At 42.3% G+C, this 15,846-nt stretch overlaps 1 protein-coding gene across 3 annotated transcripts in view; it reads left to right on the plus strand.

Annotated features, from left to right (window-relative positions):
* Positions 1 to 11,593, plus strand: part of LOC139423181 (holocarboxylase synthetase (biotin-(proprionyl-CoA-carboxylase (ATP-hydrolysing)) ligase)) — a 41,020-nt gene extending 29,427 nt beyond the window's left edge. For all 3 annotated transcript variants that reach the window (XM_071174907.1, XM_071174909.1, XM_071174908.1), the window contains 5 exons: positions 5,346 to 5,413; positions 5,601 to 5,761; positions 9,295 to 9,409; positions 9,579 to 9,792; positions 10,020 to 11,593. In XM_071174907.1, coding sequence (XP_071031008.1) covers positions 5,346 to 5,413; positions 5,601 to 5,761; positions 9,295 to 9,409; positions 9,579 to 9,792; positions 10,020 to 10,191 — 730 coding nt within the window. In that variant the 3' untranslated portion in view covers positions 10,192 to 11,593. The remainder of the gene's footprint in view (positions 1 to 5,345; positions 5,414 to 5,600; positions 5,762 to 9,294; positions 9,410 to 9,578; positions 9,793 to 10,019) is intronic.
* The last annotated feature ends 4,253 nt before the right edge of the window (positions 11,594 to 15,846 follow it).

Genomic DNA, 15,846 nt, shown 5'->3' on the forward strand with positions numbered 1-15,846 from the left:
ATTGGACATGATTTGGAAAGGCACACACCTGTCTATATAAGGTCCCACAGTTGACAGTACATTACAGAGCAAAAACCAAGCCATAAGGTTGAAGGAATTGTCAGTAGAGCTCCAAGACAGGATTGTGTCGAGGCACAGATCTAGGAAAGGGTACCAGTGGCCTTGGTCAGGGAGGTGACCAAGAACCCAATGGTCACTCTAGAGTTCCTCTGTGGAGATGGGAGAACCTTCCAGAAGGACAACCATCTCTGCAGTTCTCCACCAATCAGGCCTTTATGATAGTGGCCAGACGGAAGCCACTCAGTAAAAGGCAGAGGCCAATAACATCCCTATTTTGTAGCATGATGGTGGCCGAAACATGCTGTGGGGATGTTTTTCAGCGGCAGAGATGGGGAGACTAGTCAAGATTGAAGGCAAGATGAACAGAGCAAAGTACAGAGAGATCCTTGATGAAAACCTGCTCCAGAGCACTCAGGACCTCCGAGCGGGGCAAAGGTTCACCTTCCAACAGGACAACAAGCCTAAGCACACAGCCAAGACAACGCAGGAGTGGCTTTGGGACAAGTTTCTGAATGTCCTTGAGTGGCCCAGCCAGAGCCCGCACTTGAACCCAATCGAACATCTCTGGAGAGACCTAAAAATACCTCTGCAGTGACTCTCCCCATCTAACCTGACAGAGCTTGAGAGGATATGCAGAGAAAAATGGGACAAACTCCCAAAATACAGGTGTGCCAAGCCTGTGGCGTCATACCCAAGAAGACTTGAGGCTGTAATCACTGCCAAAAGTACTTCAACAAAGTACTTAGTAAAGTGTCAGAATAAATATGTAAATATGATATTTCATTTTTTTATTTTGAATACATTAGAAAACATTTCTTAACCTGTTTATGCTTTGTCATTCTGGGTTATTGTGTGTAGATTGATGGGGGGGGAATGATTCAATCTGTTTTAGAATAAGGCAGTAACGGAACAAAATGTAGAAAAAGTCAAGGGGTCGGAATACTCTCCGACTGCACTGTTTGAATCAGTGGCCCACGATTTGGGGTGGAAATGGCCTATTCTGAAGGTTGACTTCCTTATGGATATTGCGAAAGTGCTTTGAGTATTCATCCAGATGATGTTTTCATGAAGTGCTTCACATTTTCTACACTTCCACAGTAGTCAGTCGAGTATGTGTAGGCTGTTTCCTATTTACAAGGCATCTTTTCACATTACCAGTAGTACATCTCTTCATTCACCCACTTCCCATTGCATCTCAGCCATTATCTTCCTCCTCGGCTGTAAACAACGGAAAAACACACTCACACACACACCTCTTACACACAAATTGAAGAAAACATGCACACCCACACGCGACCCACACCCCCAGCTGTATCAGACACTTTATCAGACACTTAATGGTGGACAGCGGTACCCTGGCAACCTGGTGAGGAGGTCAGCGAAAGTCTTCCTAGCCTAGTTAAGGCACTGATGTTCTTATTAAAAGCAAATTTCTGTGGCTGAAGGACTCCAGAGAGCCAGCTGGGCCCCCTGTTCGCTTCACCTCACGCCTTGATTGGCGAGGGGGCGGCCGTCGTCACGGAGCGGCGCACAGGGTTCTCCCTGGTCCTGCCAAACAGCGTCAGCGCTCAATTAGGGCACCTGCGCGGTGCTCCGAGCCTGGCCACCTCCTAACTGGCCTCAGACGCGGAGAGGTCATGCTCCTGCTAACATGGTTCAAAGACATGACTCTCACAGCTCACACTGCGGCACACAAATACTGTGTGCGTGTCTGTGTGAGGGAAGATTTGGAAAAGCAGTGCGAGATTTACTATGACATGGCAGTATACAGGATTTCATGCCTTTTTTAAACTAAACCATGCATGAAAGCTATTTTCTTAACACAGGTTCATACCCAAGCATTACTCAACATCATCATAATTGATTAACATAAATTGCATGTTGCTACTTTTATTTTTATTCAGTCAACATTTTATTAATCTTAGTTTGGCGAAGAAAGTACAGCAGAATACTTAATATTCAAGTTATTTAAAACATTTTCCCTGTGTCTAGAACTTTTTGAAGGCTTCAGTTTTTTGACCACACAGGTTTTTGTTGAGCAAGGGATGGCAGTTTTTTTTGCCGTTGGGCCATTATACCACGTCCAATTGAATTACTATCAGTTTGAGATAACAAATTCCTACATCTGCTAATCAGCGTTTTTTTTTTATTTTATTTTTTTAACATTTTCTCTCATTTTTCTTTTTTACTTCCACCACTCTCCGCCATGCATATCTCTGTCATATTTGCGTAGATCAAGGAATTTGCTGCAAACAATAGTAATTCCACCTCAAAAAGCACAAGAAAACGGATTTCGACACCCACCATCTGATTGTTCTGAAATCGTTTCTGTTGTCAGAAACAGATAAGATTAGCATTCATGAAACATTCATTTGTTAAAATATACACTAAACCAAAATATAAACCCATCATGCAAGAATGTACAGTTTATATAAGGAAATCAGTCAATTGAAATAAATTAATTAGGCCCTAATCTATAGATTTCACATGACTGGGAATACAGATATGCCTTAATAAAAAGGAAGTGGCGTAGATCAGAAAACCAGTCAGTATCTGGTGTGACCTCATGCAGTGCGTCACATGTCCTTCACATAGAGTTGATCAGGCTGTTGATTGTGGCCTGTGGAATGTTGTCCCACTCCTCTTCAGTGGCTGTGCGAAGTTGCTGGATATTTGCGGGAACTGGAACATGCTGTCATACACGTCAATCCAAAGCATCCCAAACATTCTCAATGGGTGACATGTCTGGTGAGTATGCAGGCCAAGGAAGAACTGGGACATTTTCAGCTTCCAGGAATTGTGTACAGGTCCTTACAACATGGGGCCGTGCATTATCATGCTGAAACATAAGATGATGGAGGCAGATGAACAATGGACCTCAAGATCTCGTCATGGTATGTCTGCATTCAAATTGCCATCGCTAAAATGCAATTGTTTTCGTTGTCCGTTGCTTATGCCCGCACATACCATAACACCACCGCCACTATGGGCACTCTGTTCACAACGTTGACATCAGCAATCCGCTCGCACACACGACACCATACATGTTGTCTGCCATCTGCCCGATACAGTTCAAATTGGAATTCATCAGTGAAGAGCATACTTCTCCAGCATCGAAGGTGAGCATTTGCCCACTAAAGTCAGTTACGCCAAACTGCAGTCAGTTCGGCTTCAGTCACTCCTGCGTTATCTTGGCTGTGTGCTTAGGGTCATTGTCCTGTTGGAAAGTGAACCTTCGCCCCAGTCTGAGGTCCTGAGCACTCTGGATCAGGTTTTCATCAAGGATCTCTCTGTACTTTGTTCCGTTCATCTTTCCCTGGATCCTGACTAGTCTCCCAGTCCCTGCCACTAAAAACATCCCCACAGCATGTTTCTGCCGCCATCATGCTTCAAAATAGGGATGTTATTGGCCTCTGCCTTTTACTGAGTGGCTTCCGTCTGGCCACTATCACAAAGGCCTGATTGGTGGAGAACTGCAGAGATGCTGCCACCACCATGCTTCACCTTAGGGAGGATGGCAGGTTTCATCCAGACGTAACGCTTGGCATGCAGAGCAAAGAGTTCAATCTTGGTTTCATCAGACCAGAGAATCTTGTTTCTCATGGTCAGAGAGTCTTTTAGGGGCCTTTTGGCAAACTCCAAGCGGGCTGTCCTGCCTTTTAGTGAGGAGTGGCTTCCTTCTGGTCACTCTACCATAAAGGCCTGATTGGTGGAGTGCTGCAGAGATGGTTGTCCTTCTGGAAGGTTCTCCCATCTCCACAGAGGAACTCTGGAGCTCTGTCAGAGTGACCATCGGGTTCTTGGTCACTTCCCTGACCAAGGCCCATCTCACCCGATTGTTCAGTTTAGCTGGGTGGCCAGACTCTTGGTGGTTCCAAACTTTTTCCATTTAAGAATGATGGAGGCCGGTGTGTTCTTGGGGACCTTCAATGCTGCAGACCTTGTTTTGTACCCTCCCCCAGATCTGTGCCTCGACACAATCCTGTCTTGGAGCTCTACGGACAATTCCTTCGAACTCATGTGGACTCCAATCAAGGATGATCAATGGAAACAGGATGTACCTGAGCTCAATTTCAAGTCTCATAGCAAAGAGTATGAATACTTATGTAAATAAGGTATTTCTGTTTTTATTTTTACTTTGTCATTATTGGGTATTGTGTGTAGATTGATGAGAATGTTTTTTCATTTAATACTTTTTAGACTAAAGCTGTAGTGTACCAATGTGGTAAATCAAGGGGTCTGAATACTTTCCAAAGGCACTGTAACCTCATTGTTTTTGTGTTACTGTTTTTTTATTGTTTTTTATTTAGCTATTTTTAAAAAACTTTTTAACTCTGCATTGTTGATAAAGGGCTCGTAAGTAAGCATTTCATGGTAAAGTCCACACCTGTTGTATCCGGCATATGTGACAAGTAACATTTCATTTTAATTGATTAATTGCTGACCAAATGATTAGATAAGAACAGGTAGGTAGCCTAGCGGTTAAGAGCTTTGGGTCCGTAACCAAAAGGTTGCTGGTTCAAATCCCTGAGCCAACTAAGTTAAGTCTATTGATGTGCCCTTGAGCAAGTCACTTAACCGTAATTGCTCCTGTAAGTCACTCTGGATAAGAGCGTCTGCTAAATGACTAAAATGTAAAACGATTGTGTTTAAAAAGCATTAGCACCTGGGCCTGTGTGTGTTTGTGGTGTGTGTTTGGGGTTAAAGGAGAGGTGCAGAGTTAACACCACCTACCTGAGTAGTTTATCTTTAACTGAGTGTGATTAATGCAGGGTGGCCATCCAAAGCGACACTAGTAGCTCTGGGCCTTCTAGAAAGGAAATATTAACTACCAGGCATCTGCAGCCAAGCTACTTGAGAGAGAGGAGAAAATATTTGAAAATGATTGATCAACAGGGTCCTTTTTTTACTCTCAGTGCAAAGGCAGTTTCTTGTGTTTTTGTGTTTGACTAATCACACATGAAATGAGCCTATGTTTTTGGTGAGTTGTTGAAGTAGACACGTCACACGCAGTGTAGCAGGGCTAAGGGCCCAGCACTGACGGGGGGGGTGTGAGAGAAAGTGATGGAAGGACCGTCCTCCTCTGCTAGCTAATAGTTTGAGAAATGATTTATGTGACACCAATGATTGAATGCAGAACTAAACTAGTGACTCATCTACTATTTTTCTCAAAGGGTGTCATTTACAGAGTGTTGTCAGTGTATGAATAACACTCTTATCACTAATCAGTTATGTGAAGGCAACACTTTCATATTCTTACACCTTCCTTCCCTCCTGTCCTTCAGGTTGATGCTCCAGCTGCCTGAGAAAATGGGGTTAACTGCTGTAGCGGCTCGACAGACCCAGGGTAGAGGTCAGTTTCCAACACAACGCTCTCTCACTCGCTTTTTTTCTTGCTCTCTCTCCCTCACTTAGCTACTACTTTTCAATTCACCTACATTGGTACGTTTTTGTACCTCGTTCCAATGAACAACCTAAAGGTGGATTGTTACATCATGTCGCCTCTTACTGTGTTTTTTGTTGCATTTTCCGTATGTCAGGCCGTGGGGGGAATGCGTGGCTGAGTCCTCTAGGGTGTGCCATGTTTAGTGTGCATGTGCAAGTGGCTGTGAGTTCCAGACTGGGCCAGAGGATCCCCTTCCTGCAGCACCTGGCTGCCCTGGCTGTGGTGGAGGCCGTACGCACCCTTCCCGGTTACCAGGTACAAACACTACATACTACTGCTGCATGGTTACCACCAAGCTACACTATATATACAAAAGTATGTGGACACCCCTTCAATTAGTAGATTTGGGTATTTCAGCCACACCCGTTGCTGACAGGTGTATAAAATCGAGCACACCGCCATGCAATCTCCATAAACAAACATTGGCTGTTGAATGGCCTTACTGAAGAGCTCAGTGACTTTCAAAGTGGCACCGTCATAGGATGCCACCTTTCTAACAAGTCAGTTCGTCAAATCTATGTCCTGCTAGAGCTGCCCCGGTCAACTGTAAGTGCTGGTATTGTGAGGTTGAAACGTCTATGAGCAACAACGGCTCAGCCGTGAAGTGGTAGGCCACAAAAGCTCACAGAATAAAAATCGCATGTCCTCGGGTTGCAACACTCACTACGAAGTTCCAAACTGCCTCTGGAAGCAACGTCAGCACAATACCTGTTTGTCGGGAGCTTCATGAAATGGGTTTCCATGGCCGAGCAGCCGCACACAAGCCGCCATTGGAATCTGGAGCAGTAGAAACACGTTCTGTGGAGTGATGTCTCACGCTTCACAATCTGGCAGTCAGATGGACGAATCTGGGTTTGGTGGATGCCAGGAGAACGCTACCTGCTTGAATGCATAGTGCCAACTATAAAGTTTGGTGGAGGAGGAGTAATGTTCTGGGGCTGTTTTTTATGTTTCAGGCTAGTCCCCTTAATTCCAGTGAAGGGAAATCTTAACGCTACAGCATACAATGACATTCTAGATGTGCCAACAGTTTGGGGAAGGCCCTATTCCTGTTTCAGCATGACAATGCCCCCGTGCACAAAGCAAGGTCCATACATAAATGGTTTGTCGAGATCGGTGTGGAAGAACTTGACTGGCCTGCACAGTGCCCTGACCTCAACCCCATCAAAAACCTTTGGGGTGAATTGGAACACCGACTGCAAGCCAGGCCTGATCGCCCAACATCAGTGCCCAACCTCACTAATGCTCTTGTGGCTGAATGGAGGCAAGTCCCCGCAGCAATGTTCCAATGCAATGTTCCATCTAGTGGAAAGCCTTCCCAGAATAGTGGAGGCTGTTATAGCAGCAAAGGGGGGACCAACTCCATATTAATACCCATGATTTTGGAATGAGATGTTCAACAAGCAGGTGTCCACTTACTTTTGGACATGTAGTGCATCTCCAAGCTACAGCCATAGACCTGCCCTAATCCCAATCCATGTCACTGAGGTTAAGCCTGTCATCACTAGAATACTTTACTTACTGCACTGATACATTTACCATTGGGAGCACTCCTTATGCCGAATAAAGGGCTCCAGGTTTCACACAGCTATTTATGGCCAGTCAGGTGTCCCTCCTCCTTGTTCTGTTCAACGCAATGCACTTCCCTCTCCAAATGGATGGTATGTCTAACTCACCGATCAAAGGGTTCTGTGCTAGAACTCTCCTTTCTCCCCCTCTCTCATTAAGCATCTATTTTACATGGTGTAAGGGCCCGATTTTGCTTCCAGGAGTGTTTGTGTGTGTGTGTGAGAAAATATATGTGCTGCAGTGTGGGGGTCTGTGATGAGAAACACACTGGTGTCACACTGCCCAGTTGTTTATGGGCTCTGGCCAGTCAGCCAAAGTGTAGAACAAGCCTATGCATGGCACAGGAAATAGTACTGAACATGAAGAAATAACAGCCAACATTTTGCCTAAATATTTCTCTCTTAATCAAGACTAGAGGCCAGGTTTACATGTAGCTGGATATGCCATTTTTGGAGGTAATGTAGGTCTGTCAAAGCCATTGTAGATGTGTGCCATGAGTTATGGTAAAATATAAACAGACATGGTGGCCGTTTTAAGGGATGTGCTGCAGATGGGGAGAACCTAACTTTCAAAGCAGGCCAGACTCAGAAGAGCTGTTCAGGTTGACAGACATACAGTATGGTATTTTGAACCCGTGTAGACGCTACATTTGCACGATTATGTCATTTCTTGTACAGATTGTTTTTACAGACAGGGCATGTAAAACTAATTATTTTGATCTCTGTCTTAGCTTGTTCTAGAACTAACTATTTCCATGTATAGCATGTCATGTCTCACATGTAATACTACATATTTGATTATTTAAGTAATAATGCCCGAGAATCTGGTGTTTGGAGGACATATTGGCACGGTCCTCCAAACACCGGCTTCAAGGGCATTATCACTTTTATACATTGGTTACCAACATATTCAAATAATGATTGACATATATCATTAAACATTTTATTTTGATGAATTTATTCATACTATTTCATCCTTCCACAAGATATAGTTCCGACACAAATCTAGGGTTGCTACCCAAGCTGGCTGGTTGTTTGTTCTATTGGTTCGGTTTCCAGAGACACGACCCAGTTGTTCAGTCTTTTTGTTCTGTATCTACAGTCCTTCGTTCTGAATGGCTATTACCATACTGGCTGGTAATATTCTTATCCCTTGCTAGCTAGCCAACTATATCTAACTTACAGTCATGTCAAACAGTGCTGCCAGAATAACAGCAAAGTAGCTGGATTTGCATTTGTTTGAACTGTTTTCTAATGACATTTATTTGGATACATCCATAACAATGAGCTAATGATGCACGATTTGCCTGGCATAGAAATTGTGCTATCTCATAAGGACACTGTTGTTCAGAGGAGCTAGCCAACAACACAACTAACACAATCACTTCAAACTGAATCTTGAAGACCGCAAAGTAGCTGCACTTCATTTTGTTTTTACCTGTTTTCTATTGATAGTTCTTTGTATATATCCATAAAAATTATGCTGATTCGTGATTTTGACTGGCTGAGAAAAGCTGCCTGCCTGTCTGCCACATCCCTTCTCCTGACACGTTCATTACATTGGGACAGCTGGAGATCGAATTTGAATATTGAAACAATGTTGCAAATGTCGGAGAGACAGACAGCAAGGTTTATACAAATCTCCATTGTTGAAAACTACATGTTAGTGTAAAATAAATGTGAGAATGTCTTGATGCTTTTAATAGTGGAAATTAAGTTTATAAATTGCCTGGCTGGGCTGATGAGACAGTGGATTAGCAGTCCGATGGAACAGAGTAAATAGGCATTTAACGTCATAGATTTAGCTGGTGGTAACTTGTGGAATAGACACTGGCTGGAATGCGGTTTTAACTAATCATCATTCAGGATTAGACCCACCCGTTGTATAAAAGTGGATACGGTGTAGTGTACTATATCTACGTATTTAATAGTGCTTTCATGTATTGATGTGTTACACCAAAAATAAACGTATTTTACCTCTATTTAACTAGGCAAGTCAGTTAAGAGAAAATTCTTATTTTCAATGACGGTCTAGGAACATTGGGTTAACTGCCTTGTTCAGGGGCAGAACAACATATTTTTTTTACGTTGTCAGCTCAGGGATTCTATATTACAACCATTCGTTCACTAGTCCAATGCTCTAACCACTAGGCTACCTGCCGCCCCAGTGTATATGTGATATAGAAGTGTATCTCAACGTCAGTTTTGGTCTCGTTGTAGGACATCGACCTAAGGGTGAAGTGGCCTAATGACATTTACTACGGTAACCTGATGAAGCTAGGAGGAGTGTTGGTGACATCAACAGTCATGGGACCAACCTTCCATCTCCTCATTGGTCAGAATCCTCTTCTACTTATATTTATCCAAGTGCAGTATAATGGAGCTTCTGTTGAGGACTTAACCTGTTAACTTATAGAAAAAAACAGTGTTTGAATAAAATACCATTTGTTATTCTTGGTGAAGTGTCTTCTCAATGATTGTCTTTAAACAATCTGTTTCTCCAGGCTGTGGCTTTAACGTCAGCAACAGCAACCCCACCATTGCCATCAACGACCTGGTGATGCAGCACAACCGAGAGCATGGCACAAGCCTGGAGGCACTTAGCTCAGCCCAGCTCATCGGCCGCACCCTCACCTGCCTGGAGCAGCTCATCTCTGACTTCCAAGAACGGGGGTCAGAGGCCGTCCTACCCCTCTACTACAAGAGATGGATGCACAAGTAAGAACTTGGATGGATATTATTTTATACTCTGTAGGCTACCTGTAAAATCTACTCCCGCTGCTGCAGTTGCTACTGCTGATCATAATATTAATTGTCATTCAAGAGGAACTTCTTTCCCACACAGACATATTAATAAACACCTCTCACTCTTCAGACATAACATCTAATCATGGAAATTGTGTTTACACTACATTGACCTTGCTGTGCCCTCCGTCCTGTCTCAGTGGGACCCAGGTGCGTCTGTGGAGTGAGGATGGCCCCCAGGCTGTCGTGGTGGGCCTCGATGACAACGGCTTCCTGCAGGTGCGCTCCGAGGAGCAGGGCGTGGTGTCCGTGCAGCCTGACGGCAACTCCTTTGACATGCTAAGGAACCTGGTGGTCACCAAGCAACGCTAGGATCCTGTGTGGATCCCTATAGAGTAGCCCCACCTGGTTGCCTGAAGGGCATTTTAGCCAGGGGCATCATGAAAGAAGATTAGCCAGCTCCTACGTAGCTTGAGTTGGAGATACTCTTAACTATTTGTGAGATCTCACACAACTAATCTGCTAGGGAAAAATACTACTTAATTTTTTCTTGTTTTTTACTTGAGAAAATAACTAATTGACCTATCAATTACTTATCTGCAAGTATAAATACAAATGTTTGCTTATTTTACTTGATAGATTGGCTGAAACCTATTGGGAAGCATCTGAAATCGTTTGTTAGGATACCATCCCATGGTATTTGGGTAGCTGTTTTTAAAAGTTGGCCTGTTTAGTGTAGTGCGGTGGTAGTGGAATTACTTGACTAGTTCATGTATTACATCAGGGTTTCCTAACAGCATACATTTTTGTTGTAGCCCCAGACAAGCACATCTTTATTACATGATCAAATTATAGTTGGCAGCTACAGGATTTCTAAAATACAGTAGTTTATGAAGAATACAAAATTAGTTATTCACCGAACTCACTTATATTCAATTGTACAATAGCATGGTTTAAGTGTAATTTACCAGTAATTTTGTGCAAAGGTTGTGAAGTCAAATTGTCAACACTGATTATTTCCTTTTGTAATGTAGTATTCCATGTAATATCTTTAGTTACAACACTCAAAGGCTCTCGAGAAAGTGCTAGAGGTCGAAACAGTCTTTTCCAGAGGTGTTGACGCGAGTCCTGTTAACATGTTAAAACACGTCTTTAGCTTATCGCTTGGAAATGTACCAAATCTGCTTTGCATAAAGACGTTGTGATGCTATATTGACATGGGAGGTCACACTTAGATGCAAATGTATTCACTGAGTGCAAACACAATGTGATAGACTGCCCGAAGGCTGGCACCTAATCCCAATTGCTGGACTGTTTATTATTGGTTGCTACTGAGCTACGGGATAACCCAAGCCTGTTGCGCTGAGTCATGTATTAACTTATGTTATCTTAGAACTCCATCAATTTAAGAACTGTAAGTTCATATCACTTACTTTAAGCATTGCATTTGATGTTTTGGAGGTTAGAGTGAGATGTTTTTGTTACTCTTTAGGACAGGCATGCTGGATTGCATTCCTTACTTTAAGTTTCAGACTATAACTAATACTCAATGTCTAACAATAGATAGATATTTGTAAGATAAAGAGGTGATCTGTATATTTTGATAACACACACAATTGATGTAAAACATCAGCACTCTATAACTATGTAATTATGTAATAAACGAATACTGGTTGCAGTTGTATGATGAAAAACTGTTTGGTAAACATATATAAATATGAATTATCTTGTCATTCCAATAAGAGCTATTATTAAAAACCTATACTGAAATAAATGGCCATGGATATATAATTTTTCTGACTAGCAATAGTTTGTAGACCATGATACCTTTGCATGGGTATTAGGCATAAGCATGAACGAATCCCCTAGAGCGGAATTGGCTTTCAAGTCTGCCTCAAAATAATGTTGTTTGCAACAACCCAGTCTCCCATCTAAAGACATGTCATTGGACAACAGGTTTCCTGTTGCTTTCTTTGCTCTGCTCTCCTTTCTCCATGTTCCTTAAACTGTACTAAAGAGAAAGACACTGTTGATTGAGTCCAGCTTTGCCCAGCAGTGGCTGTAGAGTGGGAGAGGGAGGGAGGGAAGTAGATTCCCTCCCTCGTCCGGTGGGGGAGTGAGGAGGTGTGGGTGAGCCCCTTGGTGCAGGTGACCAGGAGGGAGTGAGGATTGGGGGGAGTGGGGGGGGGGGCTGGGTAAGGAGAAAATATGCATGCAAACTCCACAAACTGGATACAGCCCTCAGCTCCATTACAAGCTCATTCCCACCTTCTCGGATTTTAATAAATGTACCCAATATGGTTTCATCAAAGTTTAGCAGTGCGCTAACAATGTATTCAATGGCAACATTGAGGTATTTACAGTGCCTGGTTTTGAGTACTGTTACTTTTTGAGGAAACAACATGGTCCTCTGAACTCTGTTGAAAACAACTGGCTTCCAATGTAGCGATTTTGATCAATGAAGATTTAGGTCTTAGCTGTACCGTTCTGATGTAGCTGATGGTGTGTACACTCTGGAGCATCAGCTACAAAGACTCCAGAGTTTCTCAAGCCTAAAGTTCATTAAGCAAATAGCTTACCTCTGGATCCATAAATGGCGCCTCCTCAATATCCTGTTTTAACAATCTCAGTGGCAGGTCTCAAGGAACAAAAGGGATCTATCCTCTTTAATATTGGCTGCATAATACCACATCTCAATCCAGCCTCCCCAGAGAGACAGCAGAGCCATTTGGCTCACCTTCAAATATCAGCTTTTCTTCAAGAAAAACATGTTGTTTTAAAGGATAGTTAGATGGGAATCCTTGGCTTCTATGTTTACGCTAACTCTATTCTTTGAGTTATAGAAAACAGAATGAAGTGAAGGATGTACGATTGAGAAAATAATGGTTGAGAGCTGATATGTTTGCTGAACTTTGTTTGACAAGCATTCTGACATATGTACTGGTTAGATAGGGAATGGTTGACTGACTTCATATCCCATCGTGATGAAACATAAAAGACTAGCAGGGAAAACAAGCATATGGAGAGGACATACAGTGTTTACATAAACTTTGAAGAGGCTTTGAAAACTAGTGAAAGGTGCATTATTGTATTTGAATGGTTTTATGCTCTATTTGAAACATGCAAATACCCAGTGGTTACCTATAATGTTTATTTGGTGTTACATTGTACATTTTCTGACCTCTGAAATTCATAAAGCACAAATTACACTGTGGCTCTTTTAGGTTGCTTTAGAAATAAATGAGATCATTGTTGATATACTGTACATAACACTGATATGAGAATAATACTGTTTTTATTGAAGTGCCTAATACTTTCAGAGCTTCTGCTGATTTGTGTTTGAGTTTAGGTGTTAACATGGAGTGTCTCCAGTGGTCCTTGGCTGTCATCGGACTGTGTAGATGTGGACCCCTGGATGTGTGACGGGCTTGTCCAAATAACTCCCTGACTGTCTATATGTGTCCTAAGTGGAATGTGGAGGGATGTATGGATACAGAAGACCACAGTGGATGGACAGTTACACACTCCCACATACATATACAGTGCCTTGAGAAAGTATTCGGCCCCTTGAACTTTGCGACCTTTTGCCACATTTCAGGCTTCAAACATAAAGATATAAAACTGTATTTTTTTGTGAAGAATCAACAACAAGTGGGACACAATCATGAAGTGGAACGACATTTATTGGATATTTCAAACTTTTTTAACAAATCAAAAACTGAAAAATTGGGCGTGCAAAATTATTCAGCCCCTTTACTTTCAGTGCAGCAAACTCTCTCCAGAAGTTCAGTGAGGATCTCTGAATGATCCAATTTTGACCTAAATGACTAATGATGATAAATACAATCCACCTGTGTGTAATCAAGTCTCCGTATAAATGCACCTGCACTGTGATAGTCTCAGAGGTCCGTCAAAAGCGCAGAGAGCATCATGAAGAACAAGGAACACACCAGGCAGGTCCGAGATACTGTTGTGAAGAAGTTTAAAGCCGGATTTGGATACAAAAAGATTTCCCAAGCTTTAAACATCCCAAGGAGCACTGTGCAAGCGATAATATTGAAATGGAAGGAGTATCAGACCACTGCAAATCTACCAAGACCTGGCCGTCCCTCTAAACTTTCAGCTCATACAAGGAGAAGACTGATCAGAGATGCAGCCAAGAGGCCCATGATCACTCTGGATGAACTGCAGAGATCTACAGCTGAGGTGGGAGACTCTGTCCATAGGACAACAATCAGTCGTATATTGCACAAATCTGGCCTTTAAGGAAGAGTGGCAAGAAGAAAGCCATTTCTTAAAGATATCCATAAAAAGTGTCGTTTAAAGTTTGCCACAAGCCACCTGGGAGACACACCAAACATGTGGAAGAAGGTGCTCTGGTCAGATGAAACCAAAATTGAACTTTTTGGCAACAATGCAAAACGTTATGTTTGGCGTAAAAGCAACACAGCTGAACACACCATCCCCACTGTCAAACATGGTGGTGGCAGCATCATGGTTTGGGCCTGCTTTTCTTCAGCAGGGACAGGGAAGATGGTTAAAATTTATGGGAAGATGGATGGAGCTAAATACAGGACCATTCTGGAAGAAAACCTGATGGAGTCTGCAAAAGACCTGAGACTGGGACGGAGATTTGTCTTCCAACAAGACAATGATCCAAAACATAAAGCAAAATCTACAATGGAATGGTTCAAAAATAAACATATCCAGGTGTTAGAATGGCCAAGTCAAAGTTCAGACCTGAATCCAATCGAGAATCTGTGGAAAGAACTGAAAACTGCTGTTCACAAATGCTCTCCATCCAACCTCACTGAGCTCGAGCTGTTTTGCAAGGAGGAATGGGAAAAAATTTCAGTCTCTCGATGTGCAAAACTGATAGAGACATACCCCAAGCGACTTACAGCTGTAATCGCAGCAAAAGGTGGCGCTACAAAGTATTAACTTAAGGGGGCTGAATAATTTTGCACGCCCAATTTTTCAGTTTTTGATTTGTTAAAAAAGTTTGAAATATCCAATAAATGTCGTTCCACTTCATGATTGTGTCCCACTTGTTGTTGATTCTTCACAAAAAAATACAGTTTTATATCTTTATGTTTGAAGCCTGAAATGTGGCAAAAGGTCGCAAAGTTCAAGGGGGCCGAATACTTTCTCAAGGCACTGTATTTGTAGGGCCCATTTTACCAGGTTGATGGGATACAGGCAGGAGAACGGACGTAAGGTGTACTTCAAGATGACCTCATAGAAAGAAAGTAAGAAGGTTATATGTAACTATTATATAAAAGTGCTCCATATTTGGACATTTGACGTGATTGATATCACAGCGATGTCCACAGACCTCTTCAATAACCAGATGATAGTCACAATGCATTCTGAGGAATAAAGAAGAGCTGAAAATAGAAATGGACAATGACTGTCTGGCATGACATTTCATTTGAATTGTTTATTCAGAATGAAAGCAAACTACCTTGTTTTATTTCATTTCATTTCCCCCAATGCAGTATATATTTTTTCATTATACTTGTTAGACCCTAGTTTCCTTCATAAATAAGCAAGCTGCTTTGTGTTGCACAATAATAAATAAACACATTACGTGTCCAATCTCTGCCATGGGTAGAATATACCAAATTAATTCCAACTTCAAAAGAGGATGAAGGATATTTTCCCTCATTACTGTGTGCAAGACATTGTCCACGTTCAATACTTTTGCAACTGTAATTTTTCTGTTGGCATAATTTATACGCGCATTGGAAACAGTTTGCACTTGAACTAGCTTGCGAATTGGGTTGAACTCATGCTACATTCTATAGTCTCTTCTTGTTCAGGTCTGTAGGATAGGTACCTCTATGAGTTACAACATTAGAGGGGTGTATTCTTCACAGGCAATTTGTACCTCAAATGATGTACTGTATGGCTCAAAGGTGATTGAGGTCTTATCAAAAGAAATGGCTTTGATCTAGAATGTGGCAATGCATTACATATGCTATTGGCTAAACTGTATGCCAAAAATATAATGTATTCAAGAAACCT

Source organism: Oncorhynchus clarkii, chromosome 12 (genome assembly GCF_045791955.1).
Source record: "Oncorhynchus clarkii lewisi isolate Uvic-CL-2024 chromosome 12, UVic_Ocla_1.0, whole genome shotgun sequence".
Taxonomy (NCBI): Eukaryota; Metazoa; Chordata; class Actinopteri; order Salmoniformes; family Salmonidae; genus Oncorhynchus; species Oncorhynchus clarkii.